Source organism: Petaurus breviceps, unplaced genomic scaffold (assembly GCF_028583685.1).
Source record: "Petaurus breviceps papuanus isolate PSGF00001 unplaced genomic scaffold, PetGlider_PUasm1.0 91041, whole genome shotgun sequence".
NCBI classification, from domain to species: Eukaryota; Metazoa; Chordata; class Mammalia; order Diprotodontia; family Petauridae; genus Petaurus; species Petaurus breviceps.
In genome coordinates, this window is record NW_027187400.1 from 34,252,867 (window position 1) to 34,274,656 (window position 21,790).

The 21,790-nt window shown below is 47.9% G+C and overlaps 1 protein-coding gene across 5 annotated transcripts in view; it reads left to right on the forward strand.

Moving 5' to 3' along the window:
- Positions 1–21,790, forward strand: part of MEGF6 (multiple EGF like domains 6) — a 372,060-nt gene that overhangs the window by 348,571 nt on the left and 1,699 nt on the right. For 4 of the 5 annotated variants that reach the window (XM_069079590.1, XM_069079591.1, XM_069079593.1 and 1 more), the window contains 10 exons: positions 260–388; positions 2,602–2,733; positions 2,930–3,058; positions 6,833–6,961; positions 11,256–11,384; positions 12,383–12,511; positions 13,411–13,539; positions 14,637–14,765; positions 16,323–16,451; positions 21,417–21,464. In XM_069079590.1, the coding sequence (XP_068935691.1) occupies positions 260–388; positions 2,602–2,733; positions 2,930–3,058; positions 6,833–6,961; positions 11,256–11,384; positions 12,383–12,511; positions 13,411–13,539; positions 14,637–14,765; positions 16,323–16,451; positions 21,417–21,464 (1,212 nt within the window). The remainder of the gene's footprint in view (positions 1–259; positions 389–2,601; positions 2,734–2,929; positions 3,059–6,832; positions 6,962–11,255; positions 11,385–12,382; positions 12,512–13,410; positions 13,540–14,636; positions 14,766–16,322; positions 16,452–21,416; positions 21,465–21,790) is intronic. The other variant, XM_069079592.1, reaches the window with a different exon arrangement.

Consider the following 21,790-nt stretch of genomic DNA (forward strand, 5'->3'; position numbering starts at 1 on the left):
TTGCCTTTCCTTCTCTCCCCAACTTCAAACCTGCATGGAAGGGAAGAGAAAAGATGGGCCTGGGGGAAGTGTGCATTGAACAGATCAAGCCCTTTGGGCCATCAGCTAGGAACCCCAGTATCCAAACCCCTTCCTGCCCCCGCCAGGGAGGACGGGAGCCCTGTGTCTGACAGCTCTCTCCTGCCCCTAGCCTGTCCCTGGCCCTGCATGATCCCCTCTCCCAAGGGGCCCTCATAGGTTCCTGTTGTGGTCTCTGCAGCCTGCCTGCCAGGCTGGTTTGGAGAGGCCTGTACCCAGCGCTGTGCCTGTGCCCCTGGCATTGCCTGTAACCACGTCACTGGAGAGTGCGGCTGTCCCCTCGGCTTCACTGGCCTCAGCTGTGAGCAAGGTAAGCAAGCACCAGGACAGGGTGGGCAGGTGAGAGACTGGGGACTTCCAGACCTATCCCTCATTTTACAGATGGGGAGACTGAGGCACAAAACAGTAAGTGACTTGTCCAAAGTCACACACAGCAAGTGAACGCCTCGGTAAACTTGTGCCTTCTCTGCTATATCATGCTGCCTTTTGATAAGAAGGTCTATAAATGAGACATTTTAAGCTGTTGACAAACACCCAATTTTCTCTTTGTAAGTTTCTCTACTTGATTCTAAGGAAATAAAAAAGATGGACAAGAAAGAACAGTCCCTGCTGTCAAGGAGTTTAAATTCCTTTTCATTTGCCATATTTTATCTCATCTGGTGTTGTTGACTTGGTCAGTCTGACTCTCTGTGACCCCGTGATCTGTAGAGCACCAGCCCTTTCCATCCTTCTGTCTGTCCAAGCTCCATGACACCATCCCTCCATCTCGTCCCCCTCTTTTCCCTTCTCCTTCTGACTTCAATCTTTCCCCACATCAGTCTCCCTTAGACTATTGTACCAGCCTCCATGTTGTCCCCCTCGCTCTGTCTGTCCCTTTCCCTAATCCATCTTCCATAGAAATAACTCCGTTTCCCCTCCCGATTAATCACTTTCTGTTAAGTTTGCCTACCAATTAAGTTACAAACCCCTCCTCCGGCAGAAGACCCCCAAGGCCTTCTATAGTCCAACCCTGCCCCTTCTTTCTTGTCCAACCCTCACATATTCAGTAGGGATTAGGGAATCAACCTATGATTTGACTGATAGAGGGGACTCCCAGAAGAGCAAACTCCCCCTATCAATGCAGATTTGAGCCTTCTTTGAAAAATATAGTCTTGAGCACTGGCCCTGGAATCAGCAGGACCTGAGTTCAAATCCAACCTCAGACACTTGACACTTATTAGCTGTGTGACCTTGGACAAGTCACTTAACCTCAATTGCCCTGTCTTGCCCCCTTCAAAAAAGAAAAATATAGTCTTGGGGGGTTGCCTAGACCACTGAGAGGTTAGGTGATTTGTCCACACAAAAGACAGGATGGATCAGAGGTGAACTTGAACCTAGATCTTCCTCTCTCCTGCACCATGGCTGCCTCCCTATTCAATATTCAAGGCCAACTAGACTCTGTCCCCCATCCTCATGGACCCTCTTACCTCTGTCCCTTTGTTCAGATTATCTTCTGTATCTAAAAATAATACCGAATAATATATATATTTTTAAAGCAATCGGGGTTAAGTAACTTGCTCAAGGTTACATGGCCAGTTATTTCTGGGTGTGGTGCTAAGTATCTGAGCCCAGATTTGATCCAGGTCATCCCGACATTGGAGCCGGTGCTCTTACTCGCTGAGCCACCTGGCCGCCCCTAAGCAATTGGGGTTAAGTAACTTGCTCAAGGTTACACGGCCAGGTGTTTCTGGGTGGGTGCTAAGTGTCTGAGCCCGGGATTCGATCTCCAGGTCTTCTCAACACTGGAGCCGGTGCTCTTACTCGCAGAGCCACCTGGCTGCCCCAATACCGAATAATATACCAATAATATAGGTTCCTGCTCTGGTCTCTGCAGCCTGCCTGCCAGGCTGGTTTGGATACCAAACACCAAAAAATAGCCCCCAAAACACCAACCATGACTATTACATGGCACCTACTGTGTGCTGGTATTCTCTCATTTGGTTTTCACAACAGCCAGGGCAGTAAGTGCTGTTATTATCTCCACTTTACATCTGAGGAGACTTGAGCAGGGTCACCTGGCTAGTAAGTGCCTGTGTCTGGGATAGGCTGCCCCTTGTGTGATTCTGTTGAGGTCCCTCCCTTCAAGGATGGGCTCTGAGGCTTCCTCCTCCAGGAAGCCTTTCTTCTTCCTCTGCGCCCTCATCTGATTTCCCTGAGGGCCTTTCTTGGATCTTTCCTTCCTTCTCATCCGTCCTGCACTGTATTATTTCCAGACTTCTGTCTCTCTCCACCCCTAGCCAGTAGATGGTAAGCTCCTTGTGGGCACAGATTGTATAGTATGTCGTTTTTGTGTCCCAGGAGCTTACCTAACCCAGTGTTCTACATCCAGCAAAGGCAAACATTCTTTGATCTGAAGTGAAACTATGAATGAAAATGAACTAAAAATCATTCATTATGTGCTTATTGTATGCTGAACAATTGAATTACATTTGCTGAGTAGGCTTAGGGAGGCTTGACACGTCTCATGGCATTTTCTCTCACCAGCCTGTCGGCCTGGGACTTTTGGTGTGGACTGTTCCCAGGTGTGTAAATGCTCAGGTGAAAACCAGGACTGCCACCCGGTGACAGGGGAGTGTGTGTGTGCTGCTGGCTTCTACGGTACCGGCTGCCAGCTCCGTGAGTATCACCCTCCGGGGCCGGCATCTCCACCCTTGTCTCACCTGTATCTTCACCCCTCACCTCCCTGCACAGTGAAGGACTCAGGGCTTTGGGAAGCTGGGTGCCCAGCCAGGGCTCGTCCCCAGGACAGTGTGGAGGATAAGGTTAGGCAGGTGTTCCCCACTGACTGCCTCTCCCTCTCTCTTCTCTGCAGGGTGCCCCCCTGGGCGCTATGGCCCCAGCTGTGAGCGCCCATGTGCGTGTCAGAACGGGGGCTCCTGTGATGCCACCATGGGCACCTGCCGCTGTCCTCCTGGCTACATTGGTGCTGACTGTGGCTTGGGTGAGTCAGGGAGCCCTGACTGGGCACTGGGGGCTAGGGATACAAGATAAGCCCATCTCTGTCTCCTACTGGGATTCAGGAGGGAAGAGGAGTGAGCCAACTGGGAGGGGAGCAGAGCTAGCCCCTCACAAGGTTAAAATGTGTTCCCCGGATATGGCCAGGAGGACAGAAATGTAGATCCTCTGATTTTTGTAAGATCCTGTGACTTAGAGCCTGAGGAGAAAACAAATTCAGACCTGGAAGGAAGAAGCTCTTCTACCCTAGAGTCTACCCTAGACAACCCCCTTCATTCTACAGGTGAGGAAACTGAGTCCCAGGAAAGTGAAGTGAAGACAACCTAGAGGTGGGTAGGTAGTGCCATAGGTTACAGAGTCAGGAAGACATAAGTTCCGATCCAACTGCAGAAACGTGCTAGCTGTGTGTCACTGGGAGAGTCATTTGACCTTGACTTGCCCTGGTATTCTCATCTGTAAAATGGGTATAACCTCCCAGGTTTGTTGTAAGGATTAAATGAGTTAATATTTATAAAGTATTTTGTACAGTGTCTGGAATACTTAATAAATGCTTCCTTCCTTCCTTCCTTCCTTCCTTCCTTCCTTCCTTCCTTCCTTCCTTCCTCCCTCCCTCCCTCCTTCCTTCCTCCCTCCCTCCTTCCTTCCCTCCCTCCCTCCCTGGACACTTTGCTATACCACACTGCCCCCTTTCATTCTAAAGATGAAGATACTGGCTGAGAGAAAGACCCTAATCCCACTGAAGACTTAAGACCTTAAGCAACACAGCTGGGGTGGCTGCTCGGTCCTCTGACTTCAGATCCAAACCTCTCTTCACTCTCCTCCACTGCCCAGGTGTTGGGAGGGACCTCAGGGAGCATCTACTCCAGTCCGTTACCTGAAGCAAATAGTAACAGCTAGAGTTTATCACATTTAGAATAGATAGCTATAATATGATAGGCTCTCTGGTTATCATCTCATCTGATCTTCTCAACAATGCTGGGAGGTATGTGCTGCTATTACCTCCAGTTTACAGATGGGGAAACTGAGGCAGGAAGAGGCACCATGACTTGCCCAGGGTCACACAGCTAGGAAGTGTATAAGGCTGTATTTGAACTCAGGTCTTTGAAATCCACTGAAACTACAGAAAGCAGTCTGGCCCAGTAGAGGAGAATTCTAGTCTTGGAGTTAGAGGATGTGGGTTTGAATCCCAACTCCATGACTTGCTTCTTCTGTGACCCTGGTGCCCTTTGCCCTCTGTGCTGGAGAGACTTAGGCTATAAAACCAGGGAGTCAGACACCATGGCTTCCGGGGTCTCTTCCAGCTCGAAATCTCTGCTGCTGTGACCTAATTAGCAAAGCAGCCAAGATTTTCCAGAAAAAACCAAAACTTATTGACAGTGTCAAAAATACCAATGCTTCAGGCACCGCTTCCCAGGCCAGGAAACACACGGCACGAGATGAACTCCTATTTCTAATTGTTTTCTTGGCTTTTAAATGAGAAAGAGAAATCTCTATTTTTAGTTGTTAGCTATTGAAAGGGAAAGAAAGTGGTGGGGAAAAAAAGAAAATGGTGGGTACAGTTTCAACTCTGGCCCCAAAATGAGCCCAAAGGGACAAATTTATGTCTCCCTAGGTGCATGGATTTGGAGTAGGAAAGGGCAGACCTCACAGGCCTCAATTTCCAAATGAGGACAAGTGAGTGGAACAGGGGTTTGGGTCTCAAAACACCCCTCCCAGCCCTGTTCGTTAATAAGGAGGCTACTTAGAATCATAGAAACTGAACTTGGACCTTTGAAGTCAACCCCCTCATTTTACAGATGAGGAAACTGAGACCCAGAGGTTTAAATGACTCTCTGAAGGTCACAGCTAATAAGTATCCCAGGTAGGATGTGAACTCAGGTCCTTGGGCTCCCAAGCCTGACCTCTTTCCTGTCTCTCATACTGCATCTCCCTTTTATAATAGTTAGGGATTCTACCCTTTTGGGAGTGTACAGATTTGCTGAATTTGGAGTCCTCAGGGCTGGTGATGGCAGCTGTGGCTGGCTATGCATCTCTTGGGACCTTTTCATGGCTCTGTTGAAAATGCTTTGAAGACACCTCCAGTCCCAAGATGAAGAGATAAGGGCCAAGAATGGGTGGTCAAGGGGGAGAGACATTGGGTGCTGGTGATTTTGGAGGACTCAGAGATTTAGTCCTGGCCCAGTATGGTATTGGATAAAGCATTGTGTCCTAGGATGTGTTTCTAGGTATGTGATCAATCACCAAGCATATATTAAGCCCCTCCTGTATGTCAGACACCATGCTAAGCTCTAGGGATACAAAGAAAAAATCCAAAGTTTTGCCCTCAGGAAACTTTTAGTCTCTTGAGGGAGTGTTATCATGGAAATTCTTTTTGTGCATGAGTTGGGCCAGACAGCCTCTGAGTTCTTTCCTGCTCTTAAAAATCACTGATTCCGTGAAGCAAATAGAAAATATCTACAAAGGACTTTTGGGAAAGAAATTGCTACTAGCGAGGAGAAATGAGGAAAAACATCCAGGAGAGTTAGGGTTGGAGATGGCTTCGCAGAGGAGGCAGTAGTCAGGCCTCATTTCACTGGGCAGAGATAAGGAGGAATGTGTCCTGGTCCAAGGCACGAAAGGGAGAGCCGAGAACAACAGCTGGAGTCCTGTTTGTCTAGAACAGAGAAAGAGTGCACGGAGGGGACACGCTCCCCTGGATGTCCCTCTCCTTTAGGGGACACCTGGGTCATTAATGGAGCCTGGCCAGCCTGGCTCAGGGCCTCTGTGCAGTCCCCCTTCCCTGGGGCAGAGACCTGAAAGAAGCTGGGAACATTCCTTCACAGCAGCCCAGGACCCTTCCTACCCCCCAGGGCCCAGGAGTCTTTGAAGGGTCCAACCAGGAGGCCCTTGGCTGCCCCTGAAGAATGTTTTCTGTCCAAGTCCAAGGGCTGGAGAGAAGGGGGAGCAGTGACGGCAGAGGTAGGGGTAGGGATGGGGTGGGTCACCCCAGCCAAAAATATATCTACAGAAGGGATTTTCTTCTGAGTCATGTGGGGACTATTCCCAATCAGTACAGTGAGCAAGTCTGCCTGGGCTGAACGCTCAAGGAGAATTTGAATCACTTTGCAAAGGAAGTTGAGTGTGGTGGGGGCAAAGGCCCGCGGTGGGCTAGGAGGGGGGGAGCTGCTTCCCCTGGAGGAACTTTCCTGGAGATAGAGAGAGCTCCGGTACAGCAAGGACAAACCTTTTCCCTAGGTCCCCTCCCTCAACTCCATTTTCCTATGGACATTATTTCCTCATTAGTCAGTGGTCTGGCCTGAGGTTTAGAACATGGACCAAATGCTAGAAAGGCCCTCAGGGGCCATCTAGGCCAACCCCTCATTTTATGAGGCTTAGGGAGGTTCCATGACCCATACAAGGTCACAAGATCTCTAAGAGATCTAAAGGGACCTCGGGTACCATCGAGGCATCATTTTACAGATGAGGAAACAGAGGCTCAGTCTCACCCCAGCATCACAGAGAGTAGCCCTGCCCACTTGGACACTGAAGTGGGAGCTGTTCTAAAAGTCACACAGAAGGGAGGGATTGGGCAATGGAGCTGTCCCCTGCCCAACTCCAACCTGATAACATCACCTCAATTTGGTTTATAGAATGTAAGACATCCGAGGTACAGATCTCCAGGACAGAGCAGGGGGCCTGACTCAGTGGACACCGGGGTGGTCTTGGTGGTTTAGGGGTCCAGGTGGCAGGTGTGGTCCTTAACTTGCTTCCTGTTCTACAGTCTGCCCAGATGGGAGATATGGCGTAGACTGTGCCCACGTGTGCGCCTGTGGCAAGGGAGTGACCTGCGATCCTGTGCAAGGCTCCTGTATCTGCCCAGCTGGGAGAACCGGTCCCCACTGTGAACAAGGTACAGAGTAGCCACAAGGGGGTTTCGCCCTTCAACATCTGTCCTCGCCATCATAGCCTTTGGCAGGCCGACATCTTTTGACTTGCTTCACAAATTCCTCTCATTTAAGAACACAATATGCAGCACATGGTGCCTGCCTCATACGACTCTCAGTGCCCCCACTGACCTCTCCGGTATGTGATGCCTCCCATCAAAGCCATAGCTTTTGAACCCCCGCTGATGTGTCGCTTTGTTTGGTCCATCAGAAAGAAGCACATTGGTTCAATTCAAATCAGTGAGCATTTAATCAACTCCTACCAGTGCTTACTAAGTTTGTAAGCACTTCCTGGATGTCAGGGGATACAAAGAGCTCAGAAACAGCCCCAGCCCTCAGGGAGCTTAGAAAATTAAATGAGAAGAAAAGATTCCCCTTCACAGCCATGAAGGATACATCCAGTGGGAGCTTGCCTCACCACTAGATGTGTATGTGTGTGTGTGGGGGGTGGGAGAGGTGGGATCTATACATTCAGAGGATCAGTCACCACGTCTTTAAGTTCCTACTGTGTGCCAAGCCCACATTCTCTGCGACCACACAAGAATAAACACACATATAGTGAGCACATGGTCAGGACGCACATGTGGCTGGGGCCTCTCAAGCCCCTGAGGCCATAGAACTGCTCATATCCTTTGAGATGCCAGCATACTTTTCTTTGCCGGTGTGTCTTTTCTGTTCAGTGTTAGAGCTCCTCTCCTCTCCAGCTGAGTGTCATGTCCACCACTCCAGGCCTCTCCAATGGGGCTGTTTCCTGAGTTTCTAGATAGTCAACAAAACCCAGCAGAAGCCCTTAAATTAGGGTAGGGACTATACTTTTGATGGCCCATCTCCTACTCTCACTAAATGTCCTTGGCCCCAGACAACTCTCTGACTTAGGGTTAGATAGTTCCTTTTTTTTAACTCCTTGTTTAACTCTGCCCCCCTTTGTCCCTTCAAACCATTTCCTGAATTCTATCCTGCAAAATCACAAAGGAGTCATAAGAGACTTGATCTGGGAGTGACCCAGAGTCACTTTCCAGATCTATCATTTTATACTTTATAATAAGGAGTAAAAAAGGAAGCTTAAAAAAGTTAACTAAAACTAAACAACTCATGAACAGAGTCTGATCATATATGCCGTGTACCACCGTCATAGGCCCCCACTTCTCATGAAGGGAGGCAGGTACATTTGTTTATCTCTTTTTTCCTGGACAGACTTAGTCATTATAATTACACAGCATTCAGTTTCTTTTTGGGTTGTTCCTTCCATTTATATTGTAGTTAGCTGTTCATCATTTCTCTAGTTTTTCTTATTCCATTTTGTATCAATTCCATCATCTTCTTGTGCTTTTCTGAATTTTTGAAATTCATTTTTAAACAATACAATAATATTCCATTATGTTCATGGTGTTATTCAGTCTTTGTGACACTATGGACCATAGCACCCCAATGCTGTCCGTGGAGTTTTCTTGTCAAGATACTAGAATGCTTTGCCATTTCCTTCTCCAGTGGATTAAGGCAAACAGAATGAAGTGACTTGTCCAGGATCACACAGCTAGTAAGTGTCTGAGGCCAGATTTGAACTCAAGTCTTCCTGACTCCAGGCCCACTGAGTCACCCAGCTGCCTCTGTTTAGCAATCCTCTAATCAACAGGATCCATTTTGTTTCCATTTTTTTCTAGTGTAAGACATGCTGCTATGATCTATTCTGGTTAGTATCACAAGACTTTTTTTTCTCCTTGGGGTATATGCCTAGCAGCTGAGTCTCTGGGTCCAAGGGCACGGACATTTTAGTCATTCTTATAGCATCATTTCCAAACTGTTTTCCAGAATGTTTGGATCAATTTGATACTTCTCCCAATAATGCCTTAGGTTCTCTCCCATTCCATAGCCCCTCCACCATTGATGATTCCCATTTTTTGTCATCTTGGCCAGTTTTCTGGGGGTGGGTTTGTTGTTTTGACTTGGATTTCTTTGATTGTTAGTGATTTGAAACAAATCTTCCTAACTTTAATAGTTTGTAATGATTTTGCTTTCTTTTGTACAATTTTATCTTCATGCTCACTTCTAGAATAAAAGATGGGAAGCCCTTCTTTCAAAAAGTTACCCAAATCCTGGGTTAAAAAAGGGAAGATCATGACCTTGGGCAAGTCACTTAATCCCAATTGCCTTGCCTTCCCCCTTCAAAAAAAAGAAAGGGAGGAATTGATGTTCTCCCCATTTTATAGAGGAAGAAAATGAGTCCCATATTGACATTACTTGACCAAGGGCAAACAGTGGCAGGATTGGGCTGGGTTTTCTCTCCACATGTTTTCCGTGATAATGAGTTTTGTGTTGCTTCAATCTGATTTTGTAATTAAATCCCTCCTAGGATGCTGGAGACCTTCTTAGCAGAACTAATAAACACATGGGGACAGTTATTAGGATATCATGCCTCTGGCATTCCCCGCCCTTTAACACTCCCATGCCCCAAATAGACTTCCAAATCCTTCTGCAATGGTTTCAGTACACACCCAGCTGGTGTGGAATGGTGATGATAACCGTTCTTCACATGTGTGTCCCATGTTAGAGGCCCCATGTGCTTTTCCACCAGTAGCTCGTTGAATTCTCCTGTCCTATGCAGTATTTACTGTCCCCAGACACTGATCCCCTCCACCACCCTCACCCCAGCTGAGCTCTAGCTTTTACTGAAACAGAAGGAATCCACAAAGGCTTTATGAAATTTTTTTTATGAATTTTGGCAGAGCATGAAGGAGCAGGGTCATATCCAGCTGTGGGGATGGATGTGCTGGCTTAGGGGCAGATGGGTTGGGATTAAGGTCCCCTCTGTCTTGGCTGGTTTGACTATGGGTGAAGTCACTGAAACTCTCAGCCTTAGTTTCCTCAGCTGTAAAATGGGGGTTAAATGTCCTGTGTTTTGAGGACTAGATGGGATAAAGGGCACTCTTTGAAAGCCATAAAGTATTATAAAAATTGTATTTCGTCAAAGATGTTTGATTTTGTTGGTGGGGCAACTCCCACCAGTGCAGTCTATGAGTTTTAGGGAGTTGCCTGAAGCTGCTAGAACTTATTGCCCAGGGTATGTCTGAGGCAGGATTTGAACCTAGGTCTTCCTGACTTAACTCCAAGGCTACTTCTCCATTCACCGCCCCCCCTCAGCCACTTAGGACCTGAACAGGACTTCTTCAGGTCATTTTGGGGGAATAGGGGGTAAGGGTCTGTATCTGTGATTTTAGGGGTATATTGAACTCCCAGTGTGGAAACTCCATCCTCTCATGCAAATTAGCAACTCCTCTGTAAATTAGGATTAGAGATCTTCATGAATCTAGAGCTGATGGGTACTTCTAACCCATCCCCCTCATTTTATAGGTGGGGAAATTGAAGACTGACAAAGCCAAGTGACTTGTTAAGATCTCACGGTTAGAAAGCATCAGAAGCTTCCCCAACCCCTCAATTCTGGTGCCTTCCCTCTGTTAATTTCTTCCAATTTTTCCTACATATAGTTAGTTTCTCTATATTGGTTTGCATGGTGTCTCTCCCATTAGTAAGGACCTTGAGGGCAGGGACTGTCCTTTGCTCCTTTTTGTATCTCTAACACTTAGTGCAGTTCCTGGCACACAGTAGGGGCTCAATAAATGTTGATTGAATTGAATCTGAACCCAGGTTGTCTAAACCCAGAGTCGGTGCTTTTTCTGCTTCTAGTCTTAAAGATGTGTCTGGCGCCACGTAACTAGTGTGCATCAGTATATATCAGTATATCTTCCCAGTATATCAGAGGCAGGATTCGAACCCGGTTTTCCTACCTGCAAAGACATTCCTCCGTCCCCTGGCCCATGCTCTGTCCCACCACCAGCAGCGGCCTTACTGCAGCATTTGAAGATGACACAATAGCTTCTCTGTGAGAACTCTCCTCCAACATAGAATGCAGCCCTTCCTTCCTTAGTTTCTTGAGTTCCTGGGGTCACCATTCTTGGGACGAGTCTTACCGCATTTGTCCTGGCTGCTCCTTGGATGATAGACCCTTAGTCCATTATCAAGCCTGCACCTGACCTTGAGTGGCCCAGGAGCACCAGCCTTCGATGGCAAGAAGTTGTTTTGAGGACCCCCTTCCCTCTTCCCATCTCTCTCTTGGTTCCATGCATCGACAACATAAGCAGACACACATGTCCTTCTGCCTGTTTCTGTCCGCTGATCACCCCTTATAAAGACCCTGGACTTCATGCTAAGGCTGGGAACTTTGGGGCTTGCCTCATCCCTGATGGACTTGAGGTCCCCCCTCAGGCTGCCCCAGGGATCGTTTTGGCTTGGGATGTGAGCTGGTGTGTGCCTGTCAGAACGGAGGCCTCTGTCATCCCACTAACGGCTCCTGCTCCTGCGGCCTGGGATGGATGGGAAAACACTGTGAGCTGGGTGAGTGCCCTTCCTTACCTCCAATAGCACCCCTTCAACCTCAGTCTCCTCATTTGCAACATGGGCTAACAACGACTCCTTGCCCACAGGGTTGTTGGCAAGGATCAGATGTAATTTATGTGCGTGTGTATATGTGTACATATATATATAGTGCATGTAAGTACAAACATACGTTTATATAGGCATGTCCATATATTTATGATTGTATATACCTGTGTATTCACACATGTATTTATACGTATATACATTATGCATGTGTGTGTTGAGTGTGCATGCAAGGGGCCTGTGATTTCATTGGTTTGGTGAATTCCCAGTGTGCAAACTCCCTGCAACAATTCCCACCAACAGCCTGTCTTTTGCTCAGTGGGGATAAGATTTCACAAAGATGAGTGTCTCCTATGCATGGGAGCCAAGGGTGACCTCAATGGGAGGAGGGCTGATGCCCCAGGAAGAGTATGCTGCTGCTGGGTATGTGTGTATGCAGTGGAGGTGACTGGGGACTAAGGTGAATCCAAGATAAGGTAGGGTGTGTGAAGGCATCCTGCTCATTCCAGTGTTACTCTTGGATTCAGAAGGAAAGAAGGAAGGGAGGGAGGAAACATGCTTTAAGGTCCTCCTATGTGCCAGACCAAGAGCTTTAAAGATATTTCATCTTCACAACAACCCTGGGTAGGTGTTCTTATTTTACCCACTTAATGGTTGAAGAAACTGTATCAAACAGAGGTTAAGTGACTTGCCCAGGGTACCACAGCTAGTAAATGTCTGAGGCTGGATTTGAACTCAGGTCTTCCTGACTCCAGGCCCAGAGTTCTATCCACTGTGCTACTTGGTGTCTCCTGTATGCAGGGGCTCATACTCCAGGGCTATCTTGCTCCAGCCATGATGTTTGGAGTCCTCCCACAAGGCTGCTTTCTTTGACCAACCCATTGTCATTGGAGACTCAGTCTTCCCCTGTCCGCCCTGGTTTGCTTAGGAACATTCTTTCCTTCTTTCTCCAGCCTGCCCACCTGGGAAATATGGTGCTGACTGCCGCCTGGAATGTGCCTGTCTCAACAATGGGACGTGTGATCGAGTGACTGGTGCCTGTCGATGTCCCCCTGGCCATTTTGGCCAGGCCTGTGAACACAGTGAGTTCTGCAGGGGATCTCTTGGGACACCTCTTGGGATCCGGGACACCACATTTTAGGAAGAATTTTGACCAGCTAGATTGTTTTCCAAGGAGGCCAGTGGGGGGACTGGAAGTTGCCATGCAAGGGTAATAGTTCAGGGAACTGGGGAAAAGAAGACTTTGAGAAACTATAATCTGCCCTGCCAGTCGGAGGCAGGAGAGAAGGAGAGAGACTGAGCTCAGATCTGTGGTAATCAGGGCACTGCCCTGTCCCCTCTGCTTCTGGGTAGGACAAGCACTCTGATTTGTTTCTGGGTTCTGCCCAGCCTACCTGCGGACAGTGAGCACATGCCAGGGCAGTGGCTGGACATTGTATAATAGGGGGCAGACAGATGTCACCTGACCCATGGGGGATCTAAGTACCCCCTCCCTTCTTTAATCACTTGAAGGCTAAGGTTGGATGCCCACTTGTTAGGGACGTTGTGGAAGGGATTTTTGTTTAGGTATGAATCAGACCAGGGAGCTACTGAGGTCCCTACCCTTGGAGATCTGTCTTTTAGGGTCTTGGCCTCATCTCCACCACATGCTGTCATCAGTACTAGGCTAAGAAGGCCAGTCAGAGATCTTCAAGGATGCCCAGAATGAGGTCAAGAACAGTAGGATTTGGGGGTTGCTTTCCAACTAGCAATGCCAGAAACCCTTGTGCCTCCACTGAAATCCTCCGTGCAGTTAAGTGGGGACCACTTTAGCGTGTCAGCCCATATTACTGGTCTTCACCAAGCAGGCCTGGTCTGGAGGGCTTTGCTAGAGCAGAGTCTGCTTGGGAGCTCTCCTGGCCCCAAGATGGCGGGAGAGGATTCTGTCCGCATGGCCCATTTTAATTGCTTTGGGCCCTTCTGGGGGGGCCTCTTCCCTCAGCATGTCCCCCTGGCTTCCACGGGGCTGGCTGCCAGGAGGTTTGTGACTGTCACCAAGGAGCCCTGTGCCACCCGCTCACTGGCCAGTGTCTGTGCCCCTCCGGCTTCCAGGGTCAGTTCTGTGAGAAAGGTAAGTACCTTTCCTGAGGCCTGGCCTCCTGCATCCTAGGCCCCGGATGCCATAAGGGGCGCCTGGCAGCCTCGCTCTGCTGGCTCTCCGCTAGGTCCATTGGTATCGAGTCTAGTCACCCTAGTTGACTCTTGAAGTCAATCAACCAACCCACAAGCCTTTATTGAGCGCTTGCTGTATGCCAGGCACTTTGCTGGGTACCATGGATGCAAAGACAACAAAGAGAAAGCTATTTAAGATTCCAGATTACAGGCCTTGAGTCAGGGACTCGAGACACTAGTAATGCGATCCTGGGTTAGTCACCTAGCCTGTTTGCCTCAGTTTCTGCATCTGTAGAATGGGGATGATAATAACTCTATCTTCCGGGGTTGTTGTAAGGATTCGGTGGGATAATTATTTGTGAAGCACTTTCCCTAGTCCTTGGCATATCGTAAGTACATTATAAGTGTCAGCTGCTATTATTATCGTCGTCGCTCTTATTGCCACTGGAACTGAGAAGACAAGTGACTTGCCCAGGGCCACACAGCCTGTGTTTGTCAGAGGCTGGTCCTGAACCCAGAACTTCCTCGTGGCTAGGCCAACACTCTCTCCACTGCTTCATGCTGCCTCTTACTTGTCACAGAACTAATGAATAACTTGTTATCATTAATAAATCCTGGTTGGATTGAAGTAAATCCATCTCTCTGAGGGTTTCCAAAACACTTTACAACTGATATCGCCATAGTGGAAGGTAACCTCGTTGACAGGGACAGGGCTGGGTCATTTCTATGTCCTCTGTACCTAGCAGGGGGGCTGGCATCTGGTAGGTGCTTCATAAATGCCCCTTGGATTGAATTGAATGGGATTCCTTGGTTGTCACTGCCTGCATGACCTTGCCCTTCCCTCTAAAACGGCAGCAGAGACTCTGGAAATGTGCCCAGGCCCACAAGGACCACCTGCCCACCCAGCACCATGTGCATTGTGGCAGCAGCTGGGCCTTCTCTCCAATGGGGGATTTACTGAAACTCATCCTTTGGTGATGGGGGAGGGTGCCTGAGCCTTGGACAGGCAGGGCTGCCTGGGCTGACCCCTCAACTCTGCTTCCCCCTCCCTTTCAGGATGTGAGCCAGGGATGTTTGGAGCTGGCTGCCGCCAGGCTTGTGACTGTGAGGGGGATGTGCCATGTGACCCAGCCAGTGGCCAGTGCCTCTGCCCGCCAGGGAGGATGGGAGCCAAGTGTGACCTGGGTGAGTGCAGGGGTGGGGGGACAAACCCAGGGAGAGAATGCCGTCCCACAGTGTGGGGGTGTTGAGGGGTGAAAGTCTCTAGCACGCGACTTCTTTAACCACAGACCTTCAGATCTGGATTCATTGGCCTAGGTAGATGTTTTTATTACTGCTCCAATTCCCAAGTACTGATCACTTTTCACGCCCCCTCTCTCCTGATTTTCTCCTTACTGCCCACACTGTCCTCCTATGGTAGGTCAGGTGGGTTTGAATAGCCTCATTTTAAGGACATGAAAATAGAGGCATGGAGATGAAGTAACCAGCCAAAAATTACATGGTCAGTGGGAGAACGAGGGCCAGAACCCCATCTCTTGACCCTCTTCCCCATTTTTTCTAATAGACCCAGAAATAGGCTTTTGTGCTGGATCCCTTTAGTCTCTGCTAGGGCCTTTAGGCTCAAGCAGCTCTTTGTGGTTGGGTCTCCTATTTTTGAACTCACAAAACCCTTCAAAATTTCCAGGCATGCAGGGCCATAACCAGGACAGGGTCACCAAGCCTTTGTCCCAGGGTGCCAAATTTAGAAGGTACAGAATTAGAGCTTGCATTCCTTTAGCAATGCTGAAATGATAGAGCTTAGCATCCAGTTGATAAGAAGACAGAAACACTTGTCTGAATCTGTGGTCATGCCTTCAAAGGTTATGGATTACATGCCTGCCCATTATATGCCATTCTTGTCCAGGAACTTCCAAAATTTTGCCACAAGGGAGTTCATTCAATGTATTGTTGGCCTTGCCTTGATTTCCCTTGAGAGTGAAAAGATACCAGTGAACATGAAGATTATCCATTGGTCATCCTTCACTTTCACCACATGACTGACTCATCGTTTTTTTAAAAAGAAAATCTTATAGATACCTTTACTACAATATCCATGTCCTCACCCACACCCAGAAAGCAATCCTTTAAAATAATGATTTTTTAAAAGAAAAAAATTCAGTGAAGCACATCCCCCTGTTGAAAAAAACGACATCCTATGTAGGATCCTACCCTTGTGGCTCGTACCTCTGCCAAGAAACAAGCGAGGGGTTTCCTCCCATTACTTCTTCTGAGTCATTTTAATTTCATAACTTTCAATTTCAGTGGTTTCATGGCTGCTCCCATTTCTGTTGTCATTGTTTCCTGGTTTTGCTTACTTCCTTTTGCATCAGTTCATACAAGTCTTCCCAGGCTTCTTTGTATCCAAGTTGGTCGCTTCTTATAACACCATTCTTCCAACACAATTCCATTCTGTTCCTGTAGCTCTTTCTCAGTCGATGAATGCCTCCTTTGTTTCTAGTTCTTTGCTACCACAGAAAGTGATTGATCCATCCTCTTTTGCATCATCCTTTGCCCTCCTTCTCTTCTGTGGTACCTCCTTGCCATGTGTGTGCCCACCATGCACTTCTCCTTTCATCTCTACCCTGGTTTGAATTTCCAGTGGTGTAAAAAATTCCTAAATATGGTTTAAAATAGACCATTGATGGGGACAGAAAATAGCTCTAAAGCCCCAGAATCTGAGTACCTTCTGCTTGGCCTCCCCAGAATGCAGGGGAAATCGCTTTGGCCCTGGCTGCACCCTGAGCTGTGGCTGTGAGGGGAGCTCTCACTGTAACACCCTCAATGGCCAGTGTGTCTGCATGGGAGGCTACATTGGACCCACATGTCGAGAAGGTGAGTCTGTTTCTTCTTAACATGGTCACAAACAGGTGTTCTCTCTGCTTTGTTCTGGGCTCTCTGGCCTTCCAGGAAGGGACCTCAAGGGTCTCCTGATCTGACTCCCTCATTTTACAGATAAGGCAACTGAGGCCCCCAGAGGTGAAGGGCCTCCCCAAGGGAGAGGCAAGGGGAGCCGGCTCTGGGATTTAGACGGGAACCTTTTAGAACAGGTTTTTAAAACTCAAGGTTTTTCATTTCTCAGCTAGCCCAAAATTTGGCACAAAGTCAGTATTTAATAAAGGCTGATGAAGCCCGTGATTGATGATCACTGTAGAATGTCCCTTCTGTAAGTATCATTTAACTGAGGCACAGAGAGGGAAGAGAATTACCTACAGTCACACAGCAGGTCGGTGGCAGAGCCTAGAATCTGAGTATGTCAGTACCCAGCCTGGGGTCTGGTGGCTGCTTAAATTCTGTGCAGAGCTCTTCTCACAACAGCCCTGTGAGATGGGTAGCTCCATGCTGGATTTGGCATCTAGGGACCTGAGTTCAAATCCCATCTCTGCCACCCTTTGTGCTCTGGGGTGAAGTCACAGCCTCAGTGCTGGACTAGATAATCTCTAGATTAGATCTATCTTCTGTCTCTGTCTCTAATCCTAAGTATTAGTAACACTTTGACAAATGAAGAAACTGAGTCTCAGAGAGGTAAGCGAACATAGTCGTTGATCAATGAGCATTTATTAAGCACCTACTAAATGTTAGGCACCAGGAATACAGGTGACCTGCTCATGGTCACAGAGCTAGTGTCTCTCCTCGGAATTCAAACCCAGGTCTCCAGATTCTGGGCCAGGATTGTTCAGAATATAATATGAAGGGAACTTACAGATCCCTAGCTGTGGACTCAGGAATACTTGGGTTCAAATCCCAGCAGGCATATGTGCCTCTGTGTGACCCCGGGCAAGTCACTTTAACCTCTCTGTGCCTCAGTGTCCCCATCTCTAGAATGAGAAGTTTGGACTTAAGGCCCCTCAGTCTGAACCTATGATTCCTTGCCAGGATCAGTCTCCCACAGCTGAGAATTCATCATTTCACAGACTTGTGGAACCCAGACTACATGCTAGCAAGTGGCAGATCGAGGGTTAAAGAATCATAGCTGCTCCCATACCACGGTTCTCGGTCTGTACAATGAGGCCTAATGGTCTGTTTCCACCTTCCTGGTCCTGTCCTCCTCCACCCCAGCTGCAGAGCCTGGAGACGCTCTTTGGCGAAAGCTGGAGCCTCAGTCCCTCCCATCCCCAGCCCCGAGCCCAGCCTGTAAATAGCCGGCATAGGTCATGTGCACTCTACGGCAAAAGTGAACCCTCCTGCCAATACCCACAAAAGCAGATGGGCTTTGATTTGGGCAAGATGTGAATTTTATAACCGTTTGGCTGGATTTGCTCCTGTTCCACCCTATCTCCCCCAGCCAGGCCCCAGGGACTCATTTCAGTGTGGGAGGCCTTCCTTACTCCAGAGCCTGTGAAGGCAAGGCCGGGCAGGGCACTGAGGGAGCCCCGTTTGATTCACATCTCGATGATAACAGAAATAAGGACAACAACTCACTTTTATAGCGTTTTAAGGGTCACAAAGCACTTTGCACATGTTATCAGTAGTGATGTGAGTTTCCTAAGAAGCCTTGTGAAGTAGCTACTGTCATTCGCCCCATTTAACCGAGGAGGAAACCAAGGCTCAGAAAGGTCAATCGAGCGATGACATGTCCCAGGCACTGTGGCATCAGGTTACAAAGAGAGGCAAAAACAATCCCTGCTCTCAAAAAGCTTACATTTTGCTTTTTTGGAAAAAATTTTTTTCCCAATGAACAAGCATATTTTTTTCCCTCCAGTTCTGTCCCCAACTGAGCAGCCGCCATTCTCATGGGGAGACAATATATACATTAATAGGTACATATACCCAAGCTACGGAGAGTAGATGGAAGGGAGCTTTAGAGGAGAAGGTAAAAAGCCTCGCCCATGATCACACAGATAGGAAATGGTCCCAGCTGGTGATATTTGAACTCTGGTCTTCCAGACTCCCAAGTCCAGAGTGCTACCCACCAGACCAGAGGGCAGAAAATTGATGGGATGTTGCTTCTTAACATATCCAAGGATGCTGGGAATGGAATCTGGCTCTATATGGTCTTTTTTTTTTTTGGCGAGGCAAGCAGGGTTAAGTGACTTGCTCAGGGTCACACAGCTAGTAAGTAGTTAACATAACCAACACACCAGTAGTCCATGGCTGTATTAGGAGACAGCATGGTGGAGCAGACAGTAGGCTTGGAGTCAAGACCACCTGGATTCAATGTCTGCCTCAGACCCTTACTTGCCCGAGTGACCTCAGGTAAATTATCTGATCTACACAGGTCCATGAGGACTGTTTTCCCCCATTATAGTGTAAGCTTCTCGAGGGCAGGGACTGGCTTTTTGCTGTGTTTGTATCTCTGGTGCTTGGCAACAGAGAGCACTTTACTGTTGACATCAACAAACATCAGGTGAGAGGAGTGAACTAGATGGCTTCTGACGTGCCTACCAGCCCTAGATCTAGAACCCTATGGTCCAGGGGTTCTGAACCCCCCAAGGGATCTTTGGAGGGATCTCAGGAAGTCTGTAAGCTTGGATGTGGAAAAACATTCACATCTTTATTTAAATATAATCGGTTTCCTTTGTAAGCCTAATATATTTTATGCATTTAAAACCATGATTCTGAGCGGGGGCCCATGGGCTTCACCATTGGCCAGAGGGGTCTGTGACACCCAGAAAGGTTAAGAAGAACCCTTGCTATAACCACAAAGGGCAAGCAAGGTGAGATTGGAATCTCTTGGGGTTTCTGCTTTCTCCCTGCTGATGGGAACAGAAATCATGTTAAAGCAGCGACATCTACTGGTTATACTGGTTATATCTGGTATTGCTGCCACAAACTATTGGACACCAAGCAAAGAAATGCAGAAATAGGGTCCCTTTCGTTTCTGAAGGTTTACGAAGGGTCAGTTTGCTGCCAGTACTTCTGTGAGTTAGGTCTGTACAGTATATATATTTTACACATGATGTCATACTAAGAGGCACATATCCTAATGATGCCTATACCCCTTTGAGTATGGTGTGATCTCTCCATGGCAGGAATGCCCCCAGGATAATATTAGTAGTGGTGGTGGTCATCATGGTGGGGGTGGTAGTAGTAGTATTAGCAATATGTGACCTCTATCTAGCACCACACTATGTGTTAAAGCTTTACTATTATTTCTTATGATCCTCACAACCCTGGGAGGCAGGAGCTAATATTGTCCTTATTTTATAGATAAGGAAACTGAGGCAAACAGAGGTTAAGTGACTTGTTCAAGGTCACACAGCTAAGAAGTATCTGAGGCCAGATTTGCATTTGGGTCTTTCTGACTCCAAGTCAGCACGCTATCCACTGCGCCCCTTAGCTGAAGGATTTAATTGGACACAGGGCTTGGATTAAATAGTGGGGTAAGCACAAAGTATAGGCATGTGTACATATATTTACAGTATACACACAGACACATACAGAAACCGTGTAGTATAGTATATGGAGTGCAGGGCTTTGAGTTGAGGAGGAAGGAGATTAAAATCTCACCTCTGATATTTAGTAGCTGTGTGACCCTGGGCAAGTCACTCTCTTAGCTGCCTCAGTTATATGGGCCATGATCTGCATAAATGAAGGTATTAATGGCACAGTGGACAAAATACTGGGCCTGGAATCAGGAAGACCTGAGTTCAAATCCAGCCTCAGACACTTACTAGCTGTGGGTCCCTGGGCAAGTTAGTTAACCTGCCTGCCTCAGTTTCCTCAATTGTAAAGTGGGTATAATAAGAAAACCTACCTCCCAGGGTCATTGTGAGAATCAAATAAGAGTATTTGTAAAGCATGATACTGGTATGTAGTAGGTGCATAATGAATGCTTGCTCCCTTTCCTTCTTCCCTAATTGCTGCACTTGGATACAGTTCAAAGCTTCATAGATCTGGGCCTTTAGGGAAGTCAGAGGCCATTGGTTGCTACTCCAATTAGGGGCTGTGTGGAAAGAATATAAGAAGCCCTGATTGTCCAACCTACTCAATTTCTGACAAGGAAACAAACCAGCAAGCATTTATTAGGCTCCTATTATATGCTAGATACTGTGCAGTGTTTAGAATCTCCCCTCCCCACAAAAAAAGTAAAAAAACAGACAGCCCCTGCTCTCAAGGAGCTCACAGTTTAACAGGGGAGACAAAGTGCAGTCAGGTGCAAAAGAGATGTCAGGATGTCCTGGAGATAACTGCAGGGCAGCCCCTGAGGTTTGGGAGGCCTGGGCAAGGCTTCTTGGACATGGGGTCTTGGTTGAGATTCAAAGGAAGCCAAGAGAGAGATAGAGGGAGAGAATTCCAGACAGGAGAGCAGCCCAAGTCTGGAGGCTGGGCCTAGAGTCCATTAAGAGAAGTGTCAGTGGGTTATTGGTCATAGACCTCTGAGGCCATCGAGGCCAATCCCTCATTTTACAAATGAGGAAACTGAGGCAAAGAGAAGGAAGACCATAGCTTTAGAGCTGGAAGGGCCTCCAGAAGCCACTGAATCCAGGTCCCTCATTTAATGTAGAAATGAGCCTGGGAAGGTTGTGATTTGGTGAAGGTCACAGTGGCTGATGCACAATTTGAACCCAGGTCCTCTGACCCCAAATGCATCATTCTTTCCATTCTCCCACACTGGTGAGATTTGGATGTCAAAAAGAGAGGGGAAAGAGAGGAGAGGCTTGTTTTTTCAATGAAGGGAAAATGATCCAGGGATCTGGATGGAGTTTGGTGATGTGGTGATCTTTGCCAGTTTGGAGGCTGACTCTTGCCCTCCTCACCCCGTTCTAAACTGGTGTGTCCAGAGTGGGAACAGTAGAAGCCAGAGCACAAAGCATCATGTTCACCCATCCCCCTCTTTCTGTTGTGGTCATCTTCCAGGTGGCCCCCCACAGCTCCCAGCCAGCAAGTCCCAAGTCTTCGACCCAGGTAAGGGGATCTGCTTTGAACCTCTTTGGTTTCTCTCACAATGAACTCAAGATGCTCTGGTTACTGCGTCTGCCTGCACAGGGACGGGGGGAAGAGGGTGGAGGCTGAGGGGAAGCTTAAGCCCCCAACTCTGAGAATCTGTTAAAACCCAATGCACTCACAGAGTGGGTCAGGCAGGGGAGGCTTTAGATTCCCAAGGTGCCCCAAATTCCTGCTGTCCTGGACTGATAACCATAAAGCTAGGCCTTGTTAAAAAGGCAAACAAAATATAAACGCTGTTGGAAGCCCAAACCCATTTCAGAGATGGGGCTTCCCTCCTCCCTTTG